The sequence below is a fragment of the Cricetulus griseus genome, unplaced genomic scaffold, assembly GCF_003668045.3.
Source record: "Cricetulus griseus strain 17A/GY unplaced genomic scaffold, alternate assembly CriGri-PICRH-1.0 unplaced_scaffold_2, whole genome shotgun sequence".
NCBI lineage: Eukaryota > Metazoa > Chordata > Mammalia > Rodentia > Cricetidae > Cricetulus > Cricetulus griseus.
This window is the reverse complement of record NW_023276919.1, coordinates 1,692,528-1,710,165: the sequence shown is the minus strand read 5'-3', so window position 1 is coordinate 1,710,165 and position 17,638 is coordinate 1,692,528. Positions and strand designations below refer to the sequence as shown.

The 17,638-nt window shown below is 35.2% G+C and overlaps 1 protein-coding gene across 1 annotated transcript; it reads left to right on the top strand.

Annotated features, from left to right (window-relative positions):
• The first annotated feature begins 218 nt into the window (after positions 1–218).
• On the top strand, positions 219–17,040 carry LOC113835879 (odorant-binding protein-like). The gene is made up of 6 exons (XM_027417043.1): positions 219–275; positions 562–701; positions 1,592–1,662; positions 2,887–2,997; positions 14,306–14,481; positions 16,936–17,040. The coding sequence occupies exons 1-6, from the start codon at positions 219–221 to the stop codon at positions 17,038–17,040; spliced, it is 660 nt and encodes a 219-aa protein (XP_027272844.1).
• The last annotated feature ends 598 nt before the right edge of the window (positions 17,041–17,638 follow it).

The window sequence follows — 17,638 nt, the reverse complement described above, 5'->3', positions numbered from 1 at the left end:
TTAAGAATAAGCTTATTTGTTTAGGGTATGAGATCATACAGCATTCAGCAGGGCCAAATAAAAAATAATGGAAAGACGTCAATTCATGTAATGCAAAACAATTGGTTGATTCCATGACACTCCCTATAATTAGCTTTATAAAACACTGTGTCAATTCAGTTCCTTCAAAACTAATAACCTAATTTTACCTTCTGCAGAAGATCAAGGCAGGCACCACCATGGCAAAGATACTGCTTCTGGCTTTAGCAATTGGTCTGGCTCAGGCTCTTAATGAGGTAAATAAATTTGGTCTAGCATGACTGAGGTTCCTCAATAGCAAATGAGGCCAAACCATGAGCAATTCCCCAAGGTCCCAGGTCTAAAATGCTTTGTCAATTGAGTCATCATAGTACCCTGTGTTATTCTACTTACCTAAAATCATAATCATGTACTAATGAAAATATTATTGATTCATATTTCCAGTAATTTTACTTATTTCCAAGGACTGGGATCAGAGAAGCAAATACCATTTCCCATCCCAATGCCTGTGCTTATCTTCTCTTTGTCTTTGTTGTTTTACAGCTTGAAGGAGACTGGGTTAGCATTGCCATAGCTGCTGACAATGTTGAGAAGATAGAGAAGCAGGGAACTATGAGACTTTATGCTCGTCAAATTACTTGTCATGAGGAATGTGATAAATTGGAAATCACATTTTATGTAAAGTAAGCAAATTGTCAACCATGTAACCTGAGCAGAATATTTGCATTTCTCAGTATTTATCATTAGAAATTTACAGGAAAATGTTCTGTTTCTGATCAAAATCTTTAAGGCCTCATCTTTAGGAATGTGATTATATTATTTCATGATATGGTTACTTTTAGACACCACACATAGGTTAGTCACTGTCTCCAATTCTATGGGTGTTTCTTAGAAATCTTTGTAATTGGAAACCCATGTTTGAATTTTATGCTCTGATATTAGATGCAGGAGACACTACGTATATCATTTCTAGTAAGCTGGAAGGAATATATGAGCATTTGAGTCAAAACCATACATGTTGTATTATTCAATCTGTGGTGTGATCACAAAGATTCCACAAACAGGTCAGATAAATGCAGTTTGCTAACTCCTTTCTCAGATTCCCTTTGACATTGGGATGAAAATGTTTAAGGAAATAGGGCATAACACCATTATGAAGAAAAGTGATTAGAGCATTTTGATCTTACAGCAACAATCATAAACTGAAGTTTACAAACAAAAGCATACAAAACACATGCATATAAAACTGTGTGTATATTATCCCTAGACTAAAATAAGAATTATAATGTTGCAAATCATAATCAGTTAATAGTGGCATTTGAATAAGGAAGGAATTAGAGCATTCATGGCACTTGTAAAAATTAACACAAATGAAGAAAGTCTTGTTTGTGATTATGAACATGATAATATATTCTAAAGAAAAATTACAAAAAATAAGGTAGGCCTAGGAATTAGGCCCTAGCTCTATACCGTTCATTGACTGTATTACTCTCCACTTCATTATAACATTTGGAGATCTTTAATATAAATTTTGGTGTTATAAAGAATAAACCATCATGTCTCTTATTTTTAGTTTAAATGGCCAATGCTCAGAAACAACAGTTATTGGGTACAAGCAAGAAGATGGCAACTACAGGACCCAATGTAAGTACAAGACCTGGGCAAAGTACATTGCAGGTCTTCTGAAGTTTACATAGAAAAGAACACTATTAGATAAAGATGTGAATAATTCTAACCAAAAGTCTCCAAAAATTTCCTGTATGCAAATTTATTTCTACTTAATATTTAGTTATGTTTTATATAGTGTCTGTTTGTTACTGGACAGGACTGCCACTTTCTAATAGGTCTCAGTGGCCTCAATCATATTTGCAAATTTCATGCCTCAGGATATAAAGTACTAATATTACAGACATTATCTGTCATCCTTGTTTCATGGAAAATACAAATTAGCTGTGTTATTTCAGTGTTTCCTTTCCTCATAGTTTCTAGAGATCATAATATTTAGACTTTTGAATGATAAATATCAATTTTGAAAAGCAGTAAGTGGAAAAATCTGTTTAAGAATGTGAGATTGACTACTTCAATTTTGTGAGAATTTCTAGAATAACTGCCACACTATTCAACTAAATTATATACAGTTTGACATTTAGTTTGATATTAAGTGAAGTGGGGACAGTCTTCTGGTAATTCTTATTCTTGCTTAACATTACATTAAAAAAAGTCCACTAATCGAATGTGAACATATCCTAAAATCTGTTTATTTGCTGTGACCAAATGTATTATTCAATAAATGTCAGTAAGTGTAAATATGATACAAATGCACACACACAATCACACACATATGTACACGCACTGAGATAAACAGAAATACACAAAGAGTGACTCGCAGACACATGATGAATGTTTTGTAAATTGAAATTTTCATCATAACCTCTTTTTCTATATTGAATATCTCAAGATGATAATGTTCATGCATAATACTAATTAGTATGGAATATTTTTGCACACGTATACAATTACACACCAAATATCAGCATGGTATGATACGAAAGTTTTAGGCTTTTTGGAAATGACAATTAGAATTTGGGGTCTAGTTGAAAAGAGGAAGAATGCCCCACAGAGTGCTCCCACAAGTCTTGACAAAAAGAATTCAGATAAAAGCGAAAATATCTATACTTAGTATTCATAATCATATTTGAAGGGTTAAACTTATGTGTACAGGAATACCTTTGCACATATATGTCATATCATAGTTTAAATGAGAAGACTTCTAAAGGCAGGGACAATATTAATGTTTAGCAAGCAGCTCTTAAACAAAGTGAAATATGAATGACACCGAGTTTTGAAATATTTCCTTTATTATTACAGATGAAGGAGAAAATATATTTAAACCCGTGGTTATAACCAAAGATTTCCTCATATTTAGCATTAAGAATGTGGATAGAGATGGAATGGAAACACACTTGCTTTTTTCTCTTGGTAAGTATGATAGTGAATTCTCTAAAATAGTAATGAAATTATCACTCTGAAAATGATGATTAGGCTAGATTCAACTCCAAGTACTGTATCATTGTATTTACACACTGCTGTCCATTCGCTGACAATCCAGTTGTTGGTTGTATAGAGAATCTCTTATATTGCATTGTAAATTAAGTAGCACAGACTTTGAAAACTGAAAGTGATGGTAGAGGATATTAAAAATATCCATGGTCATGTTTCATTACTGCAATAAAGGATTAAATATAATTTTTTCAATGTTCAGACCATTTTGAATTTCATATGATCACATAGGTAGAAAACTGAAACATAAATTCTAGAGCATATAATCAAGAGAAATGGGAAAGTTACATTGACAAGCATTCATACAGTGTTCTGTTTATGAAAGTGAATAGTATCCAGATGAGTAAATTCTCTAGAAAGAATTCTTGTATTCTGATTCACCCTGAAACACTGGAAAGTAATGGCATACCACTATTTAGACTTCATTAAATGTGTTCATTGATCTTGGGGAAAATAAATATTGACAGTATTGACCAACCAGGGTAGATGAATTTGGAGAATTTGGTATTTTTCATTGTGTATCAAGGTAAGACACTAAGGAATCAATATAAAATATGAAAAATTCTAATGAATATGTCCCTGCCATTGTCATTCATGCACTGTAGGAAAAGGTCACACATTGACAAATGAACAATATATAAAACTTGAAGAACTTGCTAAACAACAGAAAATTCCTCCAGAAAAACATTTGAGAAGTTGTGGCTACAAGTAACCTCAATATTTTTGAGCTATAGCATATATATATATATATATATATATATATATATATATATATATATATATATGCTATAGCTCAAAAAAAATATATATATATATATATATATATAATAGCTACATATCTATATCTCAATTGATATACAATAAGGTCCTTGAGTAGATTATGTCTATTCATATGTTACATTTCAGTTATTTCTAGCAATAAACATTGCAGGCCTGTTCTTATATTTTCATAACAAATCTATCTCTTCTTAGCCATCTCATTCATGTTCTTTTACAGATATTTGTCCGATGACCTACTACTGTCAGTAACTACAAACTGAAGCCATGCCCTTCCATCTTGATATCAGACTGGATTTGTGCAAATTACATAAAAACAATTATATGACAAAGAATTAATGAGCTTAAAATTAGGCAAATTTAAGCAAAAATATTATTTGTCTTTAAAGCTGAAAATCTTACAGTGACAAAATGAAAGATAGAATATTTTCATTTATAATGCAGTATGGAGGACTTTCATGTCACTCAGAATTGCTATTAATTTTATATTGCAAAATATTTTATTAAGAAAATATGTCACATATTTTGAAATTTTTGCTTTACCTCTTCTGATTGAAGAGCATTGCTTGTCACAAATACGATATAAGCATTTAGTTATTTTCAATGTATTCTTTGAGACATCTCAATCTAATTATTCATGTTGGGGCACACAATGTCATTATTTCTTGTAAAATGCAAAGTATAAGAAATTGTTATTTCTAGGAAAGGAACAGTTTTTGCAAATCACTTCTCTATACAATTTATCACTAGATTTAATTTTTATTCATATACTCTAAATGGTGAAATCTTTCCTGTCAGCTCAAACATGTGTTAATTTTTCTCTTTCCTGTTTGCACAGTTAACAACAGTTTGAGAAATATGCATCATATCCTCTTGACCATGGAATCAGTATTGCCTGTAATCCATCTTTCTGTATAAATGAATTTTTCCCACTCCTGCGATGTCAAGGTACTAGACCTCAATTTTCTGGCTTGCATCTTCTTCCACTTCTTATTATCTATGAGCCACACTTCCCTTTTTAATGATTCAATAAATTGATTCAAGATGCAATAAAGACCTGTTGAAATGGAACTCATTTAAAAGCACACAGATATTCACTAAGATAATTAGAAATATCACTCACTCCTGAAACAAATGATTTATGTTTTAACACCAACTTAATGTAATAACTGAAAAAGTTAGGAATAGTGGAGATCCATTGATAAGTACACAACAGAAAAGAATTTTAGATTGTGCTTCAGATTTACTTTCCTCTTTACATTTTTTGTGGTTAATAGTTCTAACACACTGATAGCTTCTGAATAACCAACTCTTTGATTCTGCCTCCATGTTCCATATTATTTAAAAGACAGGCAGAAATCTGTTTGCAAAAGTTCATCTGAGATTATCAAACGAATCAGGATATTTTTAAATTTTAAACATAAGAGTCATTCAACTTTGAAGAATAGAATAGAATAAATTCATGAAAATGATATTGTATATCTAAGAAGCCCTGCAAATATGACTTCATAGATTTATTGGAATTTGTAAGTGATTGTGTCTGTATGTGTTTCTTTGTGTATTGAGTGAGAGGAGATAGAGAGAGAAATACAAAGCCCAACTGCATTATTTTAGTGTTTCTAACATGTATTCATGTTTAGTGATGGCTCACAGTCTTCAATTACTTAGAAATGGTACCATTGTAGAGGCAAAACTTAAAGGACTACTTATTTTATTATCAAAATTTGCTATCTTAGCTGCTAAGTGTTCTGATGCCATGGAAGTTCTAAAGAACGGCATTCACAAAAGGAACATCACAATCTTAGAGGCAACAAATATTTAATAATATAACATGAAAGGAATGCATGCCCATTTGAAGATAATCACCATTGTGATTAAGGTGGCTTTAGGTCAGGGGTACAGGAATTGTTCAACAAACTCTATTATATGAATATAAAATTCATAACATGTAATTAAGCCCACAAAGCAGATGATAAACTCAATAGATGAAGAAAAAGCCTGTGAAAAAATACACCATGTCTTCAAGTTAAAATTCACACAGAAAGTAGGAATGGAGGAATATTACTTCAAAATACTAAAGTCTATCTCTCACAAAAAAATATGGTCGAAGCAATACTATGTGTAGAAAAACTACAAGAGAACCTAAGACAATCTTGAAGAAGCCTAGATACCCACTATTCCTACTCCTTTACAGTGTTGTAACAGAGGAATGGCACTAATACATGAAGTGAAACAAATTTAAAGCACGCAAATATGAATAGACAAATTTAATTAATTCCTATTTTCAGACGAAATGGTATTATACATAGGACATCCCCATATTATACCAAACACATGACGTACAGGCAACAATTTCAGGAAAATGACAAAAGTCACCTTATAAAAATCAACGTCCTTTTTATATGCAAACAACAAACCAACTGAGAAAGATATAATCAGAATAACACAAAAGAGAAAATGTCTAAGCATAAATATAATCAAGAAGAAAGTAAACTCTAGTCTTAGGGGAAAATTTTAAGAAAAATTCCTACAAAGTGGAAAGACATTAAACCTATACTGGTAGAATTAATATTTGGGAAATGAACACCATACAATAAGCAACTTAATGATACTATGCAATCTAGAACAATACTATTTTTCGAAATAGAAAAAAATCCTTAATTTCATGTGCTACCAGCAATATTTCTGGATACTAAGAGCAATTTTGAGCTTAAAGTTAAATGTGGAGCTATTGCCATTTTAGTGTACAAGATAACTTATAGAGCTAGAGTGATAAAAGCTTACCTAACTACCCAGGGCTACTGAAGATTTTTTATCAGGTTCCACATGGGGACAAGGAGCAGGTGAGAGAAAGAGTGGCCCAGAACGTGGTTTTGGCTGCAAATTGACTAAGTAGCAATAAGAATTCTTCTTTACATATAAAAAATTCAGTTAGCAGTGATAGATTCCTATCATTCCAAAACGTAAATCATAGAAGATTTTTTTGCCGACATGTGTTTCTTAAAGACATGTTTCTTGCACATCTGGGGTCATAAGTTTAGTCATCATTGATAAATAGTGACAGAACCAAGTTAACTTTTGTAACCATTTTCATGCAAGTTTAGTCAACAGAGTAATCTTTTCCAATCATTTTCACTAATCAACCCTATATCCATTTTTTTTAATACTCTAAATGCATATTACATCTTTCTCTCAGGCTGGCAGTTATTGTGTTTAAATGATGCCAAGCAGAAAAAAAAACCCTCCTCAACAGCCAAGGCAGTTTACCCTGTCTCAGGCAGTGTACTGTTAACTCTTAATGGTCAGAGTTTCCAAGAAAATCCTCAGACCAAAGCTTTTGAAATTATTAATTAAATTTTGGGATAATAATATTTTTATCTTTATTGAATTTGTTGATATGGCTATTTCTGTTATTATTTTGCTCCTTGATCATATGATACCACAGTGGCTCTGTATGCACTAACTTTTCTAGGAAAGGGAGATTCTGACATCTGCTTTTATCATTCTTCCATACTATTATTTTCCCATCAATATAAGACAGATTTATCTTCAGCTAATCTAACTTTGTTGCTGCATATGCAAAATATTTTCCTGAGTTTATAGGAGGAAGAGACTTCTAATCTGACATGTGGCCAACCCTTCTAGCCAACCAAATATTGTTTACTTTTTTGAGATTACATTGTTATGATTATCTTGTTCCTGAGGTAAGTACAGGGGCAGATATTTTAAGAATATCACAGAGTGACAGAAATTAACCTCTGTCATCTTTATGTGTCACAACCTCCATTGTTTCAGGAAGACCTTCAAGTAGATAATGATATCTCCCTGAAAGAAGGAGAGGTAGCATGCTCTGGAGTTTCCTTGGGAAGCTTAGAAGCAGTCCTGCTGGGAGAAGACATAAATTATTCATAACAAATGTATCATCAATCCAATATTCCTAAGTTGTACAAATATTAAAAGTCTTTCCTGAAGTTTGCAACATGCAGAGAACAAAGCCCAAAGTTGCATGTCAGTCATCATGCATGATTGAAAGCTTTAGATTTGGGATCCAGACACTAGGTGGTCATATTAGGTTCTGGTGCCACAAATCAGAGCAGAACAATGCTAATATTGAAGAGAAGTAGAATGTCTCCGTCTCCATTGGTCACAGCAGACTGAGAAAAAGGTATGAGATCTCCTTGATGAGAAGAAAACAGAGGTCAACTTGGATATAGATTGAGGGTAGAGACCATTCTATGAGAAAGGTCTAAGACTCTTGGCCTAAGGTTGTCATATGGGGGCCAATTAGACTGAAGATGATTATTTGATTGGAGGAGGCAGAATGGAATTCCCATATGTAGTGGTTCAATATATCTCACCCTCAGTGAGGGAGGTCTTGGGAACCAAAAGTCACAGAGAAATATCATGAGAATTCCTAGAGAATTCAATAATGGTTCATGCCTGGATAGAATATAGAAAAATCTCACAGATTCCAGTGTAAGATGGATCACTTCCTTAAGTTTATTCAGATGTTTAGACAGATGTCTGAAGAACGAGGTCCACAACAGTTTCCACCATAATGCAAAGAAATTCAGCTCTGTGCTCTACTTGATAATCCTGAGCCCCGGTACATTAAAAAGGTAGAGTGGTCAGGATGTCAACTGTGGTAAATGGAATGACTGGTATCTCTAGTTTAGGTGGGGACAAACTGATGACCCCGAATCAGATGACATATAAAAGCTTTTGTCAGACAAATCTCATCTGACAGGCATTCAGCATTAAAATACAGCAGTATAGTGGCCCTTGAGTTAAGAGAATACCCTGTTAAAAAATATTAATAAGTATATATACCACATATTAATACATAGAATTTATGAGACTACAGTGATACCTGGAGGCACATCAAATCACTTAGCATCTGCTGCCATTAGAGCCTTGGACCAACAAGAGAGGGAGAGACCCCACATGCACACACTGGAAGAAGGGATGGAAAGATGACAGTGTAAGATCACTTTAAGACACAAAAGACTAGCATAACACTAACAGAGGCTAGAGATTCTACACCAGCAAGACCTGAACATCCCAACCTAGATAAAGAAGAATAGAAGGGCCTTAAAAACAACTTAATGAAGAAGGTAGAGGCACTAAAAGAGAAAATGAGAAAAATCCCTAAAAGAAAGGAAAGAAAAATATTTAAGAAATCAAAGAAAATATGAAACAAAAATATAAGAAATCAATTAAAGGAAGCAACTAAAGCAAATAAATAAACAAAGAGTTTAGGGAGAATTCAACCACTTGAAAACATGAAAAGAGAAAAAGACACAATACAGAAAACACAAACTGAGGAATGCCAGAAATAAAAAAAAAATCTGGGTAAATGAACAGGAACTACAGATGCAAGCATAATAAACGAAATAAAAGAGAAGGAGGAGAGATCTTGGGTTCTGAAGATAAACTAGAGGAAATAGTTCATCAACCAAAGAGAATCCTATGTCCAAAATATCCTTTAAAAATATACAGGAAATATGGGACACTACAAAAACACCAAACAGAATAATAGTAGGAATAGAAGAAGGTAAAGAAGCCGAGATCATAGGTACAGAAAACATATTCAACAAAATCATAAAAGAAACTTTCCCAACCAAAAGAAGGGCATGCCTGTGAAAGTGCAAGAAGCCTATAGAACACCAAATATTATGTACAAAAGCAGTCTGACTTCCATGTAAAAATCAAAACAACAAACATCTAAAATACAGAAAGATTACAAAGAGCAGCAAAGTAAAATCCCAAGTAACATGTAAGGCAGACCTATCAGAATTACACCTGACAAGTTAATGGATGCTTTGAATGCCAGAAGGTCCTGGATAGATATTTCACAAATATTAAGAGACCCTTGATGCCACCTGAGACTAGTATACCCATCAAAGCCTTCAATCACTACTGATGGAAAACAAGATATTCCATAACAAAACTAGATTTAAACAGTAGACATCAACATATCCAACCCAACAGAAAGTACTGGAAGGAAAAGTCCAACCCAAGGAAGTTAGCTACACTCCCAAATACAAAGGCAATATGTAATAGCACATTACCAAAAGCCAAAAAATGGAAATCCACACACAATTCCACCAACAAACACAAATAAAAAACAAACAAGAATCAGCAATCAATGATCACTAATATCTTTCAATATCAATGGTCTTAACTCAACTATAAAAAGTGACAGGCTATCAGAGTGGATACAAAGACAGAATCCATCCTTCCTCTTCATACAAGAAACACACCTCAACTCCAAATACAGACATTGCCTCATAGTAAATGGTTGGAAAACATTTTTTCCAACCAAACGGACCTAAGAAATAATCTGGTGTAGCCATCCTAATATCTAAAAAATAGTCTTAATTAAAAGTAATCAAAAGAGATTAAGAATATCATTTCATATACATCACAGGAAAAATCAATCAAGGTGAAGTCTCTATTTTGAACCCCTATGTACCAAATACAGAGGCATCCACATTTGTAAAAGAAGCATTACTAAAACTCAAATCTCACATAAAACCTCAAACACTTATAGTGGGAGACTTGAACAACCCACTATCACCACTGGACAGGAATACAAGACAGAAAATTGCTGGTGTACATTCCCAAGACTCTGGTGGTGTCATAATAGTCTTTCTATGGTTGAATGTGTGCTTATACTGTCATCTTCCCATCACTTATTCCAGCAGTTACAGATGGGTTCTCTCCCTCTCTTGGAGGTTATAGGTCTAAAGCTCTATCTTTGTGCGTGCAGTTCGGTCCAAGGCTCCAATACTAGATTGCTCTCTGTGTGACTCCTTGGTTAGATATGACTGAGGGTTGCAGAACAGGTGACTTAGACAGGGAAAGTTGGGTAAGAAAAGGCCAGACACTCACCTCTTCCAGTTGGTGCAAGTCCAAGATAGGAATGGTGGCAGTTGTTGGATGGCTCAGTCTGCCTCCAACCAGGCTTTACAAAACTAACTTTTCACACCAGAAATATGTGGCCTCAATTTCGAGTATAGGCCACAATAATCCAGACCATTGTAGATCCCAAGTAGGAGTGATTATAGAGAGGCCAGAAACATCAGGGGACTCTAGATGTGACTCTGTGGAGAATGTATGAAGGGGACAGAGAGAAGTTCCTCCCTTGTATATTTTGTCATTAGAATCCTTGCTTGTTATAATTTGATTTACTCCCAAATCTGCCCACCAAAGGAACTGGGCGCTGTGTTTTTGCTTTCTCTTGTGAAACTATTTTGGATTTTGTCACACCTGCCCTGGAATCTGCACTCTTCACTTTGGTCCATAGTTTTTTAACCACCATAGGTTTCAATCACAGAAAACTACCCTCAATACATGCTGGTGTCTGAGCATATACAATGGAGAGTAAAATATCTTTTGGGAGAGTAAAATATCTAATGGTAATACTGTATTACACCTTCATGTGGCTTCATGGACCCATTATAGAGGTTCAAAGAATTTCACAATGTTTGTACAGTGACATATGCCTTGGTAAACAGGCAGACTAGGTAAAAGCAAATATAGATAACAAAATTGATACCCATGCTTGCATATATTCCAATGTAAAAGCACCAACAGTGATACTTTTCTCTAGATTCCTAGTAGATTTGTTTGGGGAATACATTTTATAACTCAAGAACAAGGTTCCATTTCCTATGCCATGAGCCTACAGAGGCAACTTGATCCATTTTAAAATTTTTGGTGAGATCTCTAGAAAGACTACCCCCTCTGTGGAAGGAGACATTATATATTCTTTCTATATAAAACTCAGTGTATGAAACCACTAGTGTTAACAATGTCCATGATTCATGTGGACAAGCTTGAAGGTCTCCACAGGACATTTTTTCATTTCAAATGTCTGAAAAGATTACTTCTCTCTACATTTTGAGTCTTAGCTGTTCTCATAAAAAAAGTTATCTGTCCAGAGAATAGTAGTTTTACTTTTTGATTATTGGAATATAACTTGTATTAATATCAAATTCTTCTTATTTTTTGTTGGTATGTAGTTTGTCCAAGTGATCACATTGTTTGTTCTTTGAACTTGGATAGCTCTAATACTAGATATGGCATCCTACATTATAATATGCAAGAATGATTTTGGGATGTCTTATGAATTTTTTGATGGGTTGATGGATTTCTCCTTCCTTGCCATTTCTTCATATTTATTCAGTAAAATATTATCTTAAAGTATTAGCTGCCCATGTGCTACCAATTAGTCTACATGTGGTCAGAGAGTGTGGGGGACCAAAATACTTATGTGATAGAATGTCTTGAGGTCCAGCCTCTAGGTTCACTAAACAGGAGCAACCCGGAGCTCCAGCCCACTATTGTATTAGTAATTTTGAGCAAGTCGGCTATTGTTCAGCATAGCCTTAGTTTAAGAATGTCTCCTAGTTTGCATCTCTACAGAACAAAGCATTTGAATAGGCCTGCACTTGGGCAGAGGGGCTAGGTGTGTGAGAAACAAGTGAGGAGAGAAAGTGAGGGTAAGCTAGCAGAGAGGAGTCAACAGAAGTACAGAAATGGCCTCCTCGCAGCCATAGATGCATGCTTAAGGAACAGCCAAGAACATGCTAAATAAATAAGAGACTCTAGTTTTACAGCATGGAACTGAGAGCTCTCTAAGGATGACAAGATGCCTGTGTTGTCTCTTTATCGCCACTGGGTTGCTAGGATGTTCCATGCCCATGCTCCATCACTCAGGCAGAACCTCATAGCTGCAGTGGCTTAGGGCTGAGATGGCCAGGTCCACAACAAAATGGTGCCCTAACGTGGGGCCTGAGAATGGTAGAAGAAGCCATGGACACCACAAAGAAAAGGACACCAAGGAAGCAATGGGCAGGCAGAGGTATGGATAATTCGAAGAGATGGTCATCAGTGTCAAACCAGTCGGAGAAGAAGCACGCACAGAAAAAAGAAGAAAGAAGTAGTCAAATGTGGTGAGTGAACAGCATTAAGTAAGGAATAAAACTGTATATAATTGTAAAAATAGGAAACAGATATTTGTAATATAAAATAGGAAGATGTTAGCTAGCAGCTGACGAAAAAGGATAAAGTGGGTTATTTAACCCTTAAAGAAATAGAATGTGCACAAATAAATAAGAGAAGGTGAACAAAGTAGATGTGAGACTGAAATGTCAGTCAGGTGACAAAATGGTAAAATGTAGTGTGTTAAACTCCGGAATGAAAAATCCAGTTAATTGCAAATATGAAACAGGAATATTAGCCAGTTGGTAAAGAGAAGTAAGTAATCCTTGAAAGTAAAATGTATATAGCTAGAGAAATCAGGCAGGTAATTGTTAGACAGATGATTATATTTTTATTTATATTTTTAATTACTTGAGTACAGTTTAATAGCCAGGAGAGCTAAAACAAAGTGAAAGCAAGTACAGGAGATTTTAGAGTTTTAAGAGTTTTAAAAGGACCATTCCTGCTTGCAAAAGCCACAACTGCTGTGACGCAGCGTTTTGAGTTGTGCAGGGACCTGCGAAGACAAATGTTTGGCCTTGCATTCACCAATGCCCTCGGGAGATATTAAGAATGCAATGGAGAACAAAAACCTCTTCACCTACTAAGGAGCAGCTGGATGGTAAAGAAAATACAGGACAAATGATTGGGATGAACAGGAAGAGAGAGTTAATAAGTACTAAGATGCAGAAGTCTTCACCTCCTTCCTCCATTTTAACTGGAAATACAGAAAGGCAAATACTCAATGGTAAAATTCAGCAGGAGCTAAGAGACTTGAAAGTTTTAGCAAGATATCTTACAGGAGATAAGGAATATACAGGTTTCCTCGGATCAGGGAGAGAGAGAGGCTCAGAGGAATACAAAAAAGGTGCATGCACCAATACCATTCAAACAGCTCAAGGAACTAAAATTGGCTTATGTCCAGTATGGACCAATGGTAATTTTTACACAGAGTCTAATAGGGAATATCGCTGTAGAAGCCTCACCCCAAGGAAATTGAAAGTGGGTAACCGAGGTCAGGAGAAGGAAATTTGTTATAGAGAGCAGGCAAGGAACTAGGGAGTTAGTTCAGAATTGGTTTCTAAGCCTGTGTAGACATTATACAAAAAGGTTAGAGACACAGATGTTAAAACTTTGATTGTGAAACAGCTAGCTTAACAGAATGCTGGTACTGCATGCCAGGCCAAGCTAAGGCCTCACAGGAGGAGGACAGATGTAGGCAAGTTCATTAAGAATTTTTCAGATATGGACTTAGCTTACACTCAGGGATTAGTGATGGTGGCTGCCTTACAGGAACTTCATTTAATAATATGTTATTCCTACAGAAAAAGGAAGGCAAAGGGAGAAAGAAATGCACAGAGCCTTCTAAAGGTTGCTTTAGACATGTTCAGGAACGGCACAATGTCAGACAGAGTCCCAACAAAAGAGAAAATAGGGTATCAGGCTTGTGCCCAAAATACAGCCACAGATTTTCCAGCAGCTCGGAGGGCAATGGTCGAGCTAAGGCCAATGTCAATCCAGGCAGTGGCTGCAGTCTCCTGGCCCACATCCAGTGGCTCGATGCCACCTTGTGTTGGCATCTGCGGCAGGCTGGACAAAATGGCTGAAAGGGTGGCAGACATCCTGAGGCTCCTTGGGGTAACTTATAGTCTTGGGAACTGCCTTCATGGCTGATGCCTAGTCAAATGTATATAATGCTATTGATAAAGCCAGAAAGAAACTGTTTTGAGACTTATAGAAAAGAAAGGGCAACATATCAACGTATTTAAGCTTAGATCTGTTCAAATTTTGGATGCTCATATTTCAAGGATTGACTATAGCTATTGTGTCAGGAGAAATTTTAATTAGGGATTTATCTTTTCTACAAACTGATCATAACCTACACATAAGGAGAAATTGGAGATGTATGCGAGATATGAATGAACGGTGTGGCCACACCTGGATGTGTGACATGATTGTGAATTTATGAATGCGGATGAATGGAAATGCCTAAATTGCCTTGGATAAGATTACAGAGATATTTACATTGCCTCGAATATATTTTTTAAAATACTATCAAAATCACTTTAATATAGTCAAAAATATTTGGCAGAGGAAATGATACAGATCTTCCTTAATTTTTATGGTTAAAAAAGGAAAATTTAGAAAGTAAAAGTTGATATATGATTTTAAAAAGGGTTTGTAAAAAGAAGCCTCAGGAGACAGCCAACCTGTTAGATTCACAGCTTTAATGTGTCTTTGTAATACAAATTAGACCAGATCAGCTAAGATGCAAATGAGGTCTTATCAGCTTGTCAGCTTTGAAGGTTAAATTAGAAAAGGCTACTCAGAAACTTTGAATAAATGTCAAAAATTGTTTGGGATATATGTTGTATTCTAAAGGAATTAAGACTTAATAGATAACTATTAGAAAGGATAGTTTACAATTATTGTTAGAAGTTGTTAAAAATATTCAATGGTTGAATACCTTTTTGGGGTAGCATCTAATGATGATTTAAATACTTCAAATAAGTTTCCATATGGAGGTAGTGATCCCAATTTATCCAGACACCTAACTAAGAAGGTAGACAAGTTCTATTATTAGAGGAGGCAATGCAGCATCATCAGATATATTGACTATGCAAAACAATGGGAAGCTTATGTGCTCCCCATAAAGCATAGTCCAACTTCTGTTCTATAGCAGAAGGAAACATTATGGTGGTAACACCTACCTGTCTCGCCAGCCTAAGTACTAAACCCTTATTTTAAAACAGTAGGCTGCATGGCAGAGAAATGCCATATGAAGTCTAGGATGTTTTTTAGGAGAGAACCAAGTATGTTACATGTCCTTACAACAAGCAACAGTTTAATTGGTTGCTTCAGAACAATGATTCATGGGCGATTGCCTTTGTTCGGTTTTCAGGAAGCTGATTGCTAATCAGTTTCTAGCTCATGGACTGTTGCAATTTATACTAATTCATCCTTTTATATTTCCAAAAATTGTAAAAAAATAAATAGTACTATAAAAATGCTATGTTAGTTTTTACTTATGGCTCTAATGAGAGAATCGCTTACATATGTTATTGGTAAAAAGAAATAGATGGAGCAGACAGCTCTGGCTTCAGCTCAAATAGTCAAATTGCAAGCGGTTGCAATGGTCTTTCACATCCTGATAAATAATTCATCTAATTTGTATACTGACAATCATGTCTTTAAGGCTCTTTAGGTAATAGAAACAGTTCCATACATAGTCAAATTAAAATATTATTTGAGCAAATTCAAAATGTTATTCACCTGGGAGCATTGCCAGGGTTTAAGGGTCACACTGGAAATCTATTAAATAAGGTCTTTCCCTGATTACTAGCCAAATGAAATGAGCCAACAGATTAACAAAATTGTTTTATTTGCCTTACATAGAGAAAGCTCTACAGTCTTGTAACTTTCTGCATCAAAATAGCAAAAGTCTAAGAAAACAATTCGGCCTAAGCAGAGAGACTGCTTGCCAATCATCAAACAATTTGGAATATGTCCACAACATGGCTATGGCTATGGCTAATTTAGGTGAAAATCCTCGAGGTCAACTCCCTAACCATCTATGACAAATGGATGTTACTCATTAGAGAGTTTGACAAGTTATAAATACATACATGTGGCGATTGTCATGTATTCAGATTTCTTGATATAATAAGTCACTTTTTATAAGATGTTTTTGCCTACATGGGACTTCCAGAAATTATAAAGGCAGACAATAGATATGGACATTATGATGAGGCATTTCAGTTATTTTATACTTATTGAGAAACTGATCAAATGACAGATATTCCTTGTGATCCTCCAGGACAAGGATTTTAGAACAGGCCCATAATGTCCTTAAAAACACAGCTTCTAAGATAAAAAGGGAGGAGCTGCGCCCACATTCTACCTGATGCATTAAACCACTCACTGTTTATTTTAAATTTTAAAAAAATGGATGCCAATGAGCAATCTGTTACAGACAGATTCTGGCATGACGGAAATGGAGCGAATTTAGCTCAGGTCAAATGGAGAGATGAACAGAAGGGACCAGACCCTATAATTATTTGGGGTTGATGGCATGTCTGTGTTTTCTTGAAGGTGGAGAATGAGGCATGCTGGCTACTGAAGCAATTGCTGAGATACATGGAGCAGAGAAGAATTGGACCTGAGGCCTTGGGAGACTGTCTGAACCAGCTGGAGTGAAACAGTGAACTTTGAGGACATCTGACCTACAGCCAGAGGAAGAAAGGAGACACACCCAGTTCCTGTTTTGAGATGCCTTCCAGAGTCCCAGCTTCCCTACAGATGGACTACATCCACCTATCTGTATCCGGGAATGCTCATCCAGGATCAGACTAAGAACTGGACAACAAATAGCTTGCCTTTTTGCCACATCTAGATGGACAAAACTATTTTGCCAGTTTTCCCATGGGAAAAAGGACCCATTTAGGACAGTGGAATACTGGCATAAACCAGAGTAATAGAAGCTCCTTCACAATGCTTAAAGAAGACATGGACAAAAGACTTTTATTTAACATTCAAAGACTGATATTACAAACTTGATGTCAGAAATTCAGCCTTTGGGCAAGAAATAGACAGTTTCAAGGGACATTGAGTCCCAGGCAGGGAATACAGGAAAAAGGTTTAGAATTGTGAAATTGTTCATATCCCACACATTGTGAGAATATCTTATTGTCTATTGATTGTATTGTAACTCACATTAATGTATGTTTATGATGAAATTGTAAATGTTTGTAACTTTGTTATATGTGTTATGCAAATGTTATTAGAAACTAGATCT

What these genes read in the sequence shown, in the direction of transcription:
- LOC113835879 (XM_027417043.1), top strand. Translation starts at nt 219, where the DNA reads ATGGCAAAGATACTGCTTCTGGCTTTAGCAATTGGTCTGGCTCAGGCT. An exon ending in TGGCTCAGGCTCTTAATGAG is followed by an intron (nt 276 to 561) that starts GTAAATAAATTT and finishes GTTGTTTTACAG; the next exon opens with CTTGAAGGAGACTGGGTTAG. An exon ending in TGGCAACTACAGGACCCAAT is followed by an intron (nt 1,663 to 2,886) that starts GTAAGTACAAGA and finishes TTATTATTACAG; the next exon opens with ATGAAGGAGAAAATATATTT.